Here is a 13,852-nt window from a genome sequence, read left to right as displayed (position 1 = left end):
ATGGATGGACCCACCGGTTCCACAGTGGGCGGGACTGTAGGTGGGACCGTAGGCGCGGCCTCAGATTCCCATCCCCTACGCAATGGGGACACGAAGCGCCGCAGCAAGGGCAGCCTGCCCTCCCCCGGATACCGTCTCTCCCAGGCCTCTCTGGATGGCGATGCCCCACGCCGTCGCCCTTCCGTCATGAGCTCCTCCAGAGCGACTGTGACCACGCCCACCACTCCTGGCCCGACGGCCTCTGCCCCAGCCACAGTCGGACCACGCTCCGTAGGGTTTGCGGCATCGCGTGTGGCCCTGGCCTCCACTTCGTCCACCGGAACCGGGGTCGTGGTGGTGGCGGCAGGAAGCAACATGATGGGAGGGGCGGAGCCGACCACGACCGTGACCACGGCTGCAGGAAGTCCAGATATCGTACCAGGACTGGACGGAGATGAATATTACAGCTACTCCAACCAGTCCACGTTCATGCAGCGCCAGCTCGGCGCCATGCTGCAGCCCGGGGTCAACAAGTTCTCACTGCGCATGTTCGGCTCACACAAAGCCGTCGCCCTCGAACAGGAACGGCTGAAGAGCGCCGGCGTCTGGATCATCCACCCATACAGCGACTTCAGGTACGCAACGAGGTGGAGAAGGTGCTAAATCATACTGGTGGATTTATGGATGGATGGATGGATGAGTGGATGAGTGAATGGATGGATGGATGATGAATGAGCGGTTTGGCCTTCAGATGAAGAGTGGATCAGGGGGTGAATATGTGAATGAATAAGTGATGGATGGATGGATGAGTGAATAGATGATGAATTAGTGGATGGATGGATGAGTGGATGGATGAATGTATAAGAAACAAGTGGATGGATGGTTGGATGTGAATAGCTGGACTGATGAATATGTAGCTGAACTAACTGGTTTGAATGAGCTGTGGTGAGTAAAGTGAAGCTGAGCGCCACCTGCTGCTGAGGAGGAACTACAGCACTGTGTAAAAGCATCATTTAGTGATTTTATTTCAGTTTATTTTTAAAACGTTTGCTTTAATCACAGGAACATTCTAGAAATAAAAGAGCTCTGATCATTTACACTTTCATACCACAGACATAAAACATGATGCAACTAACAGAGTTCCACACATATAAACATTGTTACCTGTCTCAGATATTTGGTCCATTACCTTACTTATAGCACCAATAGATTCACTGCAGCATTGTTGAAGTGGTACTGGGGTGCATGTGTGTGTGTGTGTGAGTGTGTGTGTGTGTGTGTGTGTGTGTGAGTGTGTGTGTTAAGGTGTGTGATGTGACCTACATTTTGTGATGATGAGATCTGACGTCCCTGAAGATTCATTCGACTGTCAGCAGTCTGTTCACATTAGCAAATGTGGGTTCAATCCTTGCATTGGAAGTTTGGCATGTTCTCCCATGTCCACACATCTTTCCTACATGCACTTTGAAGTGAGAATAGCTGTTAGGACTGCTAGGACTGTGGATGCTCTATTTTCTTTCACCTCATTTCGAGAGGGTCGAGGTCAGAATCGCTTTTCCAAAATCTTTATTTAATTATTAAATTCAGAATCACGTCTGTGGTCTCGACTCACTGAAACATCCAGCTGAACTCAAGATGAAAGAATTTGGATTTCATTCATCTGCACTGTTCTGTCCTCATCCTGTGATGCTCCAGTCCCACCAGATTGTTTAAATTAATAGTATTTAGTGGCAAGAGGGCTTGAACCAGCAACCTTCTGATCACCAGTTCAGTGCCTTAATTACTGAGCGATCACTGTTACAGATCTTAATACTATTACCAGTATAGATTACAGTAGGTACAAAGTTGTTGGGTTTGGCTTCACCTTTCACCTTATTCAAACAGCTCGTGATCAGTAACTCGAGCTCCAGCAGCTTCTGAACCCTGGCAAAGAGACCACTGTTCCATGTACTCACCTCTGAGTGACTGTTGTGTGTAGAGATGATCTTGGAATCTGAAGTTGATTAGAAAAGTTTCAGGTGAAATTCCTGATCTATGATTCCCTTTGTGATGGTTGTACAGAGCTTCATCTTTTATCTGTGTAATTCCTGTGGCTCAGTTTAAATAAGCTTGTGTGGCTACGCTAACATTAGACAGAAAAGCTGCTTCCTTGGTGAACAGGAGTAAAGGTGTGATTTTACTGGTCCGTTATCGAACCCTCTGTCTCTGTGTTCAGGTTTTACTGGGATCTGCTGATGCTGCTGTTGATGATGGGGAACCTGATCATCCTGCCTGTGGGCATCACGTTCTTTAAGGATGAGAACACTCCACCGTGGATCATCTTTAACGTGGTATCAGACACCCTGTTCCTGGTGGACCTGGTGCTGAATTTTAGGACAGGTATAGTGAAGGAGGACAGCACAGAGATCCTGCTGGATCCTAAAGCCATCCGCCAGCGTTACCTACGGAGCTGGTTCGCCGTGGACTTCATCTCCTCCATCCCTGTCGACTATATTTTCCTCATGGTGGACCTGGAGGAACGGCTCGACTCTGAGGTACAGCGAGGGTTTGTGTGGAACAGCAATGATGAACAATGGAGGAGCTGAAATGTTAATCTGAGGTTCCATATCAGTTCTTCTAAAACCTTTACTACAGAGTGTTCTGGTATCTACAGTAGAGAACAAGAAACATAACAATTAATAGTGGAAGTACGAAACATGGAGTAATTAAAAAAAGTAGGAGGTAGGGAATTTGGGGTAAGGAATTGGGAGTAAGGAATAGGAGGTAAGGGATTTGGGGTAAGGAATTGGGAGTAAGGAATAGGAGGTAAGGGATTTGGGGTAAGGAATTTGGGGAAAGGGATTTGGGGTAAGGAATTGGGAGTAAGGAATAGGAGGTAAGTGATTTGGGGTAAGGAATTGGGAGTAAGGAATAGGAGGTAGGGAATTTGGGGTAAGGAATTGGGAGTAAGGAATAGGAGGTAAGTGATTTGGGGTAAGGAATTGGAGGTAAGGGATTTGGGGTAAGGAATTGGGAGTAAGGAATAGGAGGTAAGGGATTTGGGGTAAGGAATTGGGAGTAAGGAATAGGAGGTAGGGAATTTGGGGTAAGGAATTGGGAGTAAGGAATAGGAGGTAAGTGATTTGGGGTAAGGAATTGGAGGTAAGGGATTTGGGGTAAGGAATTTGGGGAAAGGAATAGGAGGTAAGGGATTTGGGGTAAGGAATTGGAGGTAAGGGATTTGGGGTAAGGAATAGGAGGTAAGGGATTTGGGGTAAGGAATAGGAGGTAAGGGATTTGGGGTAAGGAATTGGAGGTAAGGGATTTGGGGTAAGGAATTTGGGGAAAGGAATAGGAGGTAAGGGATTTGGGGTAAGGAATTGGGAGTAAGGAATAGGAGGTAAGGGATTTGGGGTAAGGAATAGGAGGTAAGGGATTTGGGGTAAGGAATAGGAGGTAAGGGATTTGGGGTAAGGAATTGGAGGTAAGGGATTTGGGGTAAGGAATTGGGAGTAAGGAATAGGAGGTAAGGGATTTGGGGTAAGGAATTGGGAGTAAGGAATAGGAGGTAAGGGATTTGGGGTAAGGAATTGGAGGTAAGGGATTTGGGGTAAGGGATTTGGGGTAAGGAATTGGGAGTAAGGAATAGGAGGTAAGTGATTTGGGGTAAGGAATTGGAGGTAAGGGATTTGGGGTAAGGAATTTGGGGAAAGGAATAGGAGGTAAGTGATTTGGGGTAAGGGATTTGGGGTAAGGAATTGGAGGTAAGGGATTTGGGGTAAGGAATTGGGAGTAAGGAATAGGAGGTAAGGGATTTGGGGTAAGGAATTGGAGGTAAGGGATTTGGGGTAAGGAATTTGGGGAAAGGAATAGGAGGTAAGTGATTTGGGGTAAGGGATTTGGGGTAAGGAATTGGAGGTAAGGGATTTGGGGTAAGGAATTGGGAGTAAGGAATAGGAGGTAAGGGATTTGGGGTAAGGAATTGGAGGTAAGGGATTTGGGGTAAGGAATAGGAGGTAAGGGATTTGGGGTAAGGAATTGGGAGTAATTGTTGTGCTGTTGTGTTTCAGGTGTATCGAACAGCTCGAGCTCTCCGTATCGTTCGATTCACAAAAATCCTCAGTTTGCTCCGTCTACTCCGCCTGTCCCGCCTCATCCGATACATCCACCAATGGGAGGAGGTGAGTCCGTCTTCACCTTTCACCTGAGAGCACGACATCTTCATGTACACCAGTTCATTCATCCGTCCATTCATTCACTCATTCATTCATTAGTGTTAATGTGACCACTGTGGTGTGTGAATGAGCAGAACAGGAACTGTGTGTGTTCTGTAATGTCTGTGTGTAGTGGGTATAAACACGAAATGGCCAAAAGTATGTGGACATCTGACCATGAGCTTGATTCAAAACCATGGACATTAATGTGAACTAACCCTCCTTTGCAACTACAACAGTCTGAAGATTTAGAGTGTGTCTGTGGGAATTAGTGACACATAAAATAAGTGATAATTTCTTATGTAGACATGTACTGATGTTAATGAGAAGATCTGGCTCATAATCAGTATTCAGCATAACCATAGGCGTGTCTATATACGTCTGGTGAGTGTACAGTATGCAGTAAATATGATGTAGAAGTTTGAAACATGTGAGACATCATGGTTCTTGCCATGGTTACGCCGGGTGTGTTTGGGACCCCCCCCCCCTGCCCCCCCACCCCATGTTCAGAGCAGGTACGAGTCCTCCAGGCTCCACTTCACTGCACTAATGAGCTCCTATTAATCTCAGCTCATATTTTCCACATGGTCTAACTCTCTCTCTCTCTCTCTCTCTCTCAGACACACACACACACACACACACCCATACGCTCATTCACTCACACACACACACACACAAACACACACACACACACACACTGTCTTTTATCCTTCAGTCCATTTATCCACTCACCAACCAACTTGTACACCAGTTCATCCATTCATCCACTTAACCAAGGTTAATGTGTTTAACATTTGTTAATAATAGGTGTGTGTGTGTGTGTGTGTGTGTGTGTGTGTGTGTTCTCAGATCTTTCACATGACCTATGACCTGGCGAGTGCGATGGTTCGGATTGTGAATCTGATCGGGATGATGCTGTTGCTGTGCCACTGGGACGGGTGCCTCCAGTTTTTGGTGCCCATGCTGCAGGACTTTCCCTCCGACTGCTGGGTTTACAAGAACAACATGGTGGTGAGTGTGTGTGTGTGTGTGTGTGTGTGTGTGTGTGTACAGCGGGAAGGGGGGTAAATACTGACTTTGATGTGACGTTAATTGTGTATGGATGGTGTTAGCAGGGCGTGGCAACACTGGGTCTGTAGCAGCATATACAGTTGAAACCAGAAGTTTACATACACTATATAAAAAGACACATGTGCATGTTTTTTCTCACTGTCTCACATGAAATCAGAATAAACTCTTCCTGTTTTAGGTCAATTAGGATTACCACAATTATTTCTATGTGCTAACTGCCAGAATAATGAAAGAGAGAATTTTTTAAGGCAATTTTTATTACTTTCTTCAAAGTCAAAAGTTTACATACATTTCATTAGTATTTGGTACTGTTGCCCTTAAACTGTATGACTTGGGTCAAACGTTTAGGATATCCTTCCACAAGCTTCTCACAATAGTTGGCAGGAATTTTGGCCCATTCCTCCTGACAGAACTGGTGTAACTGAGCCATGTTTGTAGGCCGCCTTGCTCGCACCTGCCTTTTCAGCTTTGCCCATAAATTTTCTATAGGATTGAGATCAGGGCTTTGTGATGGCCACTCCAAAACATTGACTTTGTTATCCTTAAGCCACTTTGTAACCAGTTTGGCAGTATGCTTCGGGTCATTGTCCATTTGGAAGACCCATTTGCGCCCAAGCTTTAACTTCCTGGCTGATGTCTTGAGATGTTGCTTCAGTATTTCCACATAATGTTCTTTCCTCATGATGCCATCTATTTTGTGAAGTGCACCAGTCCCTCCTGCAGCAAAACAACCCCACAACATGATGCTGCCACCCCCATGTTTCACAGTTGGGATGGTGTTCTCAGGCTTGCAGGCTTCCCCCTTTTTCCTCCAAACGTAACGATGGTCATTATGGTCAAACAGTTCAACTTTAGTTTCGTCAGACCACAGGACATGTCTCCAAAAATTAAAGTCTTTGTCCCTGTGTGCATTTGCAAACATTAATCTGGCTTTTTTATGTTTCTTTTGGAGTAATGGCTTCTTCCTGGCAGAGTGGCCTTTCAGCCCATGTCGATACAGTACTCGTTTCACTGTGGATAATGACACACTCTTACCAGCTTCAGCCAGCATCTTCACAAGGTCTTTTGCTGTTGTTCTTGGGTTGATGTGCACATTTCGGACCAAAGCACGTTCATCTCTGGGACACAGAACCCGTCTCCTTCCTGAGCGGTATGATGGCTGGACATTCCCATCTTGTTTGTACTTGCGTATAATTGTTTGTACAGATGAACGAGGCACCTTCAGGCATCTGGAAATTGTACCCAAGGATGAACCAGACTTGTGCAAGTCCACAATTCTCTTCCTGATATCTTGGCAGATTTCTTTTGACTTTCCCATGATGTTACACAAAGAAGCAGTGTGTTTCAGGTGTGCCTTAAAATACATCCACAGGTGTCTCCACTTAACTCAGATGTTGCCAATAAACCTATCAGAAGCTTCCAAAGACATGACATGATCATATGGGCTGTCCCAAATTGTTTAAAGGCATAGTAATCTTAGTGTATTTAAACTTTTGACTTTGAAGAAAGTAGTAAAAATTGCCTTAAAAAATTCTCTCTTTCATTATTCTGGCAGTTAGCACATAGAAATAATTGTGGTAATCCTAATTGACCTAAAACAGGAAGAGTTTATTCTGATTTCATGTGAGACAGTGAGAAAAAACATGCACATGTGTCTTTTTATATAGTGTATGTAAACTTCTGGTTTCAACTGTATATGCAAAAATGATAGTATATAAAATGTAAAGATTAAAATACAGTTGACTAGAGGTCAAAAGTTTACATACACTCATAAGGAACATAAAATGCTGCTGAATGAGAAGGAACTTTCTGCTCCTCTGTTCATGTGATCATCATCGAACATCCAGCAGCTTCTAATTAAACTTCACTCTGGTGTCTCTGACATCACATCCGACCATCGGATCAGATTTCATGTCAGTGTAGAGTGACAGATCATCACAGGTATTTACACACTCACATCTGGGGGTCATTCTGAGCAGCCACTTTTTTTTTTTTTACCTTTTACATGTTTTAGGAGAAAACTGGAGGCCACAGTTCCTATAAAACCCCTCACACACACCTCGTACACCGTTACCACAGACATGCAACTGAACCCATGTTCCCAGAACCCATTCTGTACTGCACCCACTCCACCATCTGCACCACTATGAATAATATTATTTTAAATGCATGTGTGTGTCCTTGAGTCCGTGTGTGGGTGTGGGTGTCTCTGGGTGTGTGTGTTTGTGTGGGTGTGTGTGTGACTGTGTGACTACTTGTGTGTTCTTAAGATGGCATTAATCCTCCTGTTTTAAGGACACAAGGACATACACACACAGTGCAGTGATGGTGCTGAATCATGCCATGGCTGATGATGGGGTTTCCATTGTGATCACCATAGCAACAGTTACCAAGTGAGAGATGCCACAGTTTCCCCAAACACAGACGGATAAATATAATATAAATGTATATAAAGAGTTTAAATTAACCTTGTTATTTATCCAAAGACACCAAAACATGAACAGAAAAAATTCTAGCATCTTGTGAACCAGTAAAATAATGGAAAATGCTGGGAACACTGGGAACTACTGAAATGTTTGGAATCAAATATGTGATCCAGTCAGGCAGCACCAGCTCTGCTGTCTTGGATTTTAACATTTATTTTAGAAATCATTAATTAAAGAAAGAAAAAACTCATTCATTTATTGTCTAACACTGCTTTATCCGATTCAGGGTCACAATGGGTGCAGTTAACTGGGCGAGAGGTAGAAAACACCCTGTACTGGTCACCAGTCCATCACAGCTCGATCTAAAAGATTCAGATCAGTGGTGCCACCTTGTGGGGATTCTAGATACAGCAACATGGAGAGATAAACATGCCATCAGCTCATAGACTGTTGTGATTGGTCAGAGCTGTTCCGCTAGAGGACACGTGACTTCCATGATCCCTTCCACATGCACATCAGCATTATACCCTCCCACACCCCTCAATACAGATGTGGCATCATCAGGTCCCAAACCTCTGATCTCCTAATGACGGGGTGAATGTTTTACTGCTGTGTGATGCTGGTGCTTCCCTAAACTAATAGCTGAAGGTGTTTCTGTCTCACCTGTGTGAACGCACCTGTTCTCTCTCTGTACAGAACGATTCGTGGGGGGTGCAGTACTCCTACGCCCTCTTCAAAGCCATGAGTCACATGCTGTGTATCGGGTACGGGGCCCAGGCCCCCGAGGGAATGACCGACGTTTGGCTCACCATGCTCAGCATGATTGTGGGAGCGACATGCTACGCCATGTTCATCGGCCACGCCACCGCCCTCATCCAATCACTCGACTCGTCCCGCAGGCAGTACCAGGAGAAGGTAACGACGATGGATGGATGAGGTGTAGTCAGATCAACACATGATGGAAGCTGCTGAGTAGCTGAGTGTGTGTGTGTGTGTGTGTGTGTGTGTGTGTGTGTGTGTTCAGTATAAGCAGGTGGAGCAGTACATGTCATTCCATAAACTTCCAGCTGATGTGAGGCAGAAGATCCACGAGTATTATGAACATCGTTATCAAGGGAAAATGTTTGATGAGGAGAACATCCTAGGAGAACTGAGCGACCCCTTAAAGGAGGTTAGCCTAGCACACACACACTCACACATGCACACACACACACTCTCACAATCTTACACACACACACACACACACACACGCTCACACATGCACACACACACACACACACTCACACATGCACACACACACACACACTCACAAACACTCACACACACACACACACGCACACACACTCACACACACACACACCTGCTGTATTAAAGAACGACATGTTGATCTGTTTCCTCTCTGTACAGGAAATCGTGAGCTTTAACTGCCGCAGTTTGGTCGCTAACATGCCGCTGTTTGCTAACGCTGATCCCAACTTCGTGACGGCGGTTTTAACTAAACTGCGTTTCGAGGTTTTCCAGCCCAGCGACTTCATCATCCGAGAGGGAACCGTCGGCCGAAAGATGTATTTCATCCAACACGGCCGAGTGAGCGTCCTCACCCGCGGTAACAAGGAGACCAAACTCAGCGACGGCTCGTACTTCGGAGGTTAGCTAATATTACAGCTAGCATCATGATTAGCATTTCTGTAGCGACTCTGGTTACAGATGAATAAATGAATGTCTGAGTTTATAGATGAATGATTGACGTGTTGATGAACAGACGTTTAAATGAATAAAACAATTAATAATCAAGTCAAAAGTTTACAGACGCTTCTCTTGGACTTTCATGATCATATTTATGATTCAGTGATTCTCTGTGACTGAATGATCGGATCACAAACGTCTTTTTCTCAGAAATCTTTCAACTTTATATTGGTTTTTCTAAAAATCTTACGGGTCAAAAGTATTTAGACACCAACATTTGATTTATTAATGAATGTGTTGGTGTAAAAGTTCTATAATATAACTTTACACTGTGCCTTGGCCTCCTAATTCCTCATTAGTGATTATGATTGGCTGCAGCTGGCGACCTCACCATGCTCATATAAACAGATCTAGTTTTACTGCACCCATTGTAAAGTACATGGAACAGTGGTCTCTTTGCCAAGGTCAAAAGAAAAACCTTAAATGTCACCTTGTCGTGAGAGGAGCTTTATATTGTCATGGGCTCAGCCACTTTTGGAGCTGGAACTTTTCTTGCATGGCAGAGCAAAGCTCCTCTCTGTGTCGCACAGCTGGCAGAGGTCACCAGAAAACACAGGGGAATCAGGTACAGTCGACCCTTGACTTACGAATGTAATTGGTTCTGAAGGGCTGTTCTTAAGTCAAAATGTTCGTATGGTAAACGGTTCATAACTCAAGGGTCTACTGTATATCCAAATTAATACAGTGAAACAAATGGAGAAAATGAACAATACATTTACATTTTCAGTATTTATCAGACGTTTTTATCTAAAGCGACTTACAGTACTGTGACAGTATACATTGTCTACACAATTGAGGATTAAGGGCCTTGCTCAAGGGCCCAACAGTGGCAACTTGGCAGTGGTGGGGCTTGAACCAGTGACCTTTTGATTACTAGTCCAGTAGAAATAAATAAATACTACATTGTTTGTGTTGCAGAGATCTGTTTGCTGACCCGGGGCAGGAGGACAGCGAGCGTTCGTGCTGATACGTACTGTCGTCTGTACTCGCTCAGCGTCGACAGTTTTAATGAAGTTTTAGAGGAACATCCCATGATGAGACGAGCGTTTGAAACTGTTGCTGCTGACAGATTAAACCGGATTGGTACCCAAAGCTCATTTAAAACGTTTAATTCTTTTATTTATTCTTATTTTATGATTTAATGTTGTAATAATTTGTCTCTATCAGGTAAGAAGAACTCCATCCTACTGAGAAAAACATCTCAGGGTGGCTCAGTGGCGAGCAGTACTCTGGGTCGGGGGGGTGGTCCTGGACCAGGGGGTGGTACCGGTCCTGGGTCTGGAGGTGGAGCCGGAAGCGGGCGGGGCGGCGCTGGATCCTGCGACAGCATTTTAGTGCAGCAGATTGTGAAGCACGACAGCATGCCCACTATGCAGGACGTTGCCAGTGGTAACTGGTTTGGAGGTATGGGTGGGGCTGGCACAGGGTCGATGTCCTCGAACCCACGACCGGTGATCTGGGCTCCGTTAGTTCATGCCCCCCTTCATGCAGCGGCCGCCACCTCAAACGTTGCCATCACCCTCCTACAGCAGCAGCAGCAGCAGCAGGGCATGTTTCTGCCCTCCCCTCTGTCTATGTGCCCTACACCTATACCCATCTGCCCCTCACCCTCATCCTGCCCCCTATCACCACCACGACCCACCATTCTACCACCCCGCCAGTCCCTCAGCTCTATTGGTACCCCCAGAGGAGGTCCCACCTCATTCACCCCTGTTCCATCACCATCTACAGCCGGACCTCCCTCTTTTGGAGGAGCTGGGATCGCCAAAACTCCACCAACCCCCATATCATCAGTCCCTGCGCCTCCACAGTCCAGCAGAACTTTGCACCAGAGTGTGCGCCTCCACATGGACCCGGGTGGTATAGCAGTGGGAGGAGCTAATACGTTAGCTCTCCAGAAAGCCACGCCTCCTTCCTCAGGGGCCAAAGAGGCTCTGAAGCGTCACGTTGGAGGCGGGAGCACACAGGGCCTTCCATTATTGGGCCGTCTGACTCAGGAGGCGCGGCATCTCTCTGCCTCTCAGCCAACCCTACCCCACCGTGGTTGGCCACACCCCCCTCTTCACAGAAAAGCCTCTGGGGGCAACTTACTGTCCACCCCATTTATAATGTCCCAAACTCCATTTGCATGTGGTGGCAGTGTGGGGGTGCTGCAGGTACAGAAATCACCTGTACAGGCGTCTCTGCCCCACCCCTCGTCCTTTACACACAGTCAGCAGGCCCTGCCCCCTCCCGCTGGCTCATCTCCCCCAAAAACACAGCCCCCATCTTCTGTCCCAGTTTTACCCCAAACCCAGCGCCAAAATCCAATCCCTCCTCGCTCCTCCACTTCCCCAATTTCCTCCTTTTCAGATCCCTCTGCTAATTCTAGCCCTCCCTCACTGGCCCAACCCCAAACCCAAAGTACTAAGCCCTTACCCATTTCCCCCCCTCAGCCCCAAAGTTCTCGTTCAAAATTCTCCCAGAGTCCTCCATCGCCGTCTCCATTAACCTTCACTGCATCCACAACACCATCACACACTCGAACCCCAACCCCTGTTCATACCCCCTTACCAACACCCACTCACACTCAAGCCCCGTCCCCAATTCCTACCCCCACTCAAACCAGAACACACACTCCGGCTCAGACCCCAACAAATCCACCAACCCAAACTCGAACTGTCCAATCTCCATCAGTCTTCTCTCCAGCTCGATCTCCACCCATCCAAAGTCCAGCCCAAACACCAACCCAAACCCCAACCCATCCCATGTCTAAAACTCCCACCACAACCCAAATTCAAAACCAATTTACATCCCAAACTCGAACCGTCCAGTCTCCAGCTTCCTCTGTGCAAGGTCAGACTGTCCTCTCTCCAGCCCCGTCTCCACCCATCCAAAGCCCAGTCCAAACACCAACTCCAGCTGCAACTCCCACCACAACTCAGACTCCCACAATGGCCCAATCTCAGACCTCACCCAAAACCCAAAAAGCAAGCCCAGATAAAAACCAAACTCCAACGTCTTTATTTGTACCCCCTCAGTCACAAAAAGCTCTAACGTCACCCACTCCTCCATCCACCCTCCAACCTCCACATCATCCCACCAGTGCCCTCTCTTCCTTCCCACAGTCCTCTTCTCCCTCATCCAAATCCCCAACATCCACCTCAAAGTCCTCTACAACATGTTCAAAATCCCCCACGTCCTCCTCCAAACCAACCACAGTCCCGCCTGCAGCACCCAAATCTACAACAGTTACAGGCGCCTCAAACCTGAGTCAAGTCGCCTTCACTTCATCCAAGTCTGGAAAATCAGATCCGGCCGGGCCGTCATCTGACACACTGAGACACAAACTTCCTGCTAATATGTAAAGCTTGTAGGTACAAACTTATTTATTGTGTTAGTGATTGTAGGGGGTGAGTGAGGGAGCGACGTTGAAACCAAAATAAAAAGAGGATAAAGCACAACTGCAGGTTAGACAATCGAACTGACGTGCTTTTAATTCTCTAAAATCTAATAAAGGCCACGAAGACAACGTGCACCTTAATGATGAGACTCCACACTGCCAGAACAGGCTGCTGCAGAACGATAAGCAGTAAAATTGTTCTAAATGTTCAGCTGTGCCCCTCCAGTCACCCTTAATTCACCAAAGTGTAAAAACAGTGTAAAAAAAGAGTAAATAAAGTAAATAATCATGATTAATAAGAACATACAGTTTGTGTACTGATTAGAAGCAAATCAGTCATAGTCTCTCATCTCAGGTGTCTGGTGTTTAGTTCAGGACAACACACACACACACACACACACACACACACACACACAGAGTTGTTATTGATGTGTGTACTTAGTGTTTAATCTGAGTGTTTAACGCTGTGAGTTTCACATTCTCTGTAAATTTCAGCTTCTGCTGTGTTTCATTCCTGTATTTAATATGTACCCTTATTCTCTTTCACCTTTGTTTGTCTACTTTGTCCACACACACACACACACACACACTTACTGTCATTTGTGGTGATTAAACATTTATTTATTGAACCAGGCTGCCTACAGAATGCAAACTTCGGACCAAATGAGCTCTATTACCTGTTAGCACTTCTCTAAGGGAACACTGAGGGGGTGAAGGACTGTGAGGGTGGGATGATGGGGGGGGGGGGGGGGGGGGGGGGGGGGGGGGGTGATGGGTATGACAAAGATAACGGTGTTATGTAAAGTAAAACATGATGTAAAATAATCATTTTAAACTGAGAAGTGAAATAAAAAATAATTTTCAATCAAAACCCTACATGCCTGTGCTGCTTTTATTTACTATTGTTATTACTTTTATATATTATTGTTGTGTTGGGGGGGGGGGGGTTACACACTGTTTCTGAAGCGGTGACATCATGTTATTCCCTATTACAAAACCAAATCCAGTCATGCTCTCATCTCCTCACCATCAGTGTGAACACAGAAACCTGTACC

General features: G+C 46.0%; 1 protein-coding gene across 1 annotated transcript; it reads left to right on the top strand.

Moving 5' to 3' along the window:
• LOC134310132 (potassium/sodium hyperpolarization-activated cyclic nucleotide-gated channel 3-like) lies at window positions 1–13,522 on the top strand. The gene is made up of 9 exons (XM_062991650.1): window positions 1–614; window positions 2,195–2,513; window positions 4,029–4,139; window positions 5,022–5,183; window positions 8,366–8,584; window positions 8,694–8,840; window positions 9,077–9,317; window positions 10,334–10,498; window positions 10,583–13,522. Exons 1-9 carry the CDS (start codon window positions 1–3, stop codon window positions 12,760–12,762), a joined length of 4,158 nt encoding a protein of 1,385 aa, XP_062847720.1. The 3' UTR covers window positions 12,763–13,522.
• The last annotated feature ends 330 nt before the right edge of the window (window positions 13,523–13,852 follow it).

This window comes from Trichomycterus rosablanca, chromosome 3 (assembly GCF_030014385.1).
Source record: "Trichomycterus rosablanca isolate fTriRos1 chromosome 3, fTriRos1.hap1, whole genome shotgun sequence".
NCBI lineage: Eukaryota > Metazoa > Chordata > Actinopteri > Siluriformes > Trichomycteridae > Trichomycterus > Trichomycterus rosablanca.
The sequence above is the reverse complement of the archived record's forward strand: the minus strand, read 5'-3'. Positions and strand labels throughout refer to the sequence as shown.

Excerpts from the sequence above, each read along its gene's own strand:
- LOC134310132 (XM_062991650.1), top strand. The coding sequence starts at position 1 with ATGGATGGACCCACCGGTTCCACAGTGGGCGGGACTGTAGGTGGGACC. Across the intron at positions 8,585-8,693 it reads GCAGGCAGTACCAGGAGAAG|TATAAGCAGGTGGAGCAGTA; the intron begins GTAACGACGATG and ends GTGTGTGTTCAG. Across the intron at positions 10,499-10,582 it reads TGACAGATTAAACCGGATTG|GTAAGAAGAACTCCATCCTA; the intron begins GTACCCAAAGCT and ends TGTCTCTATCAG.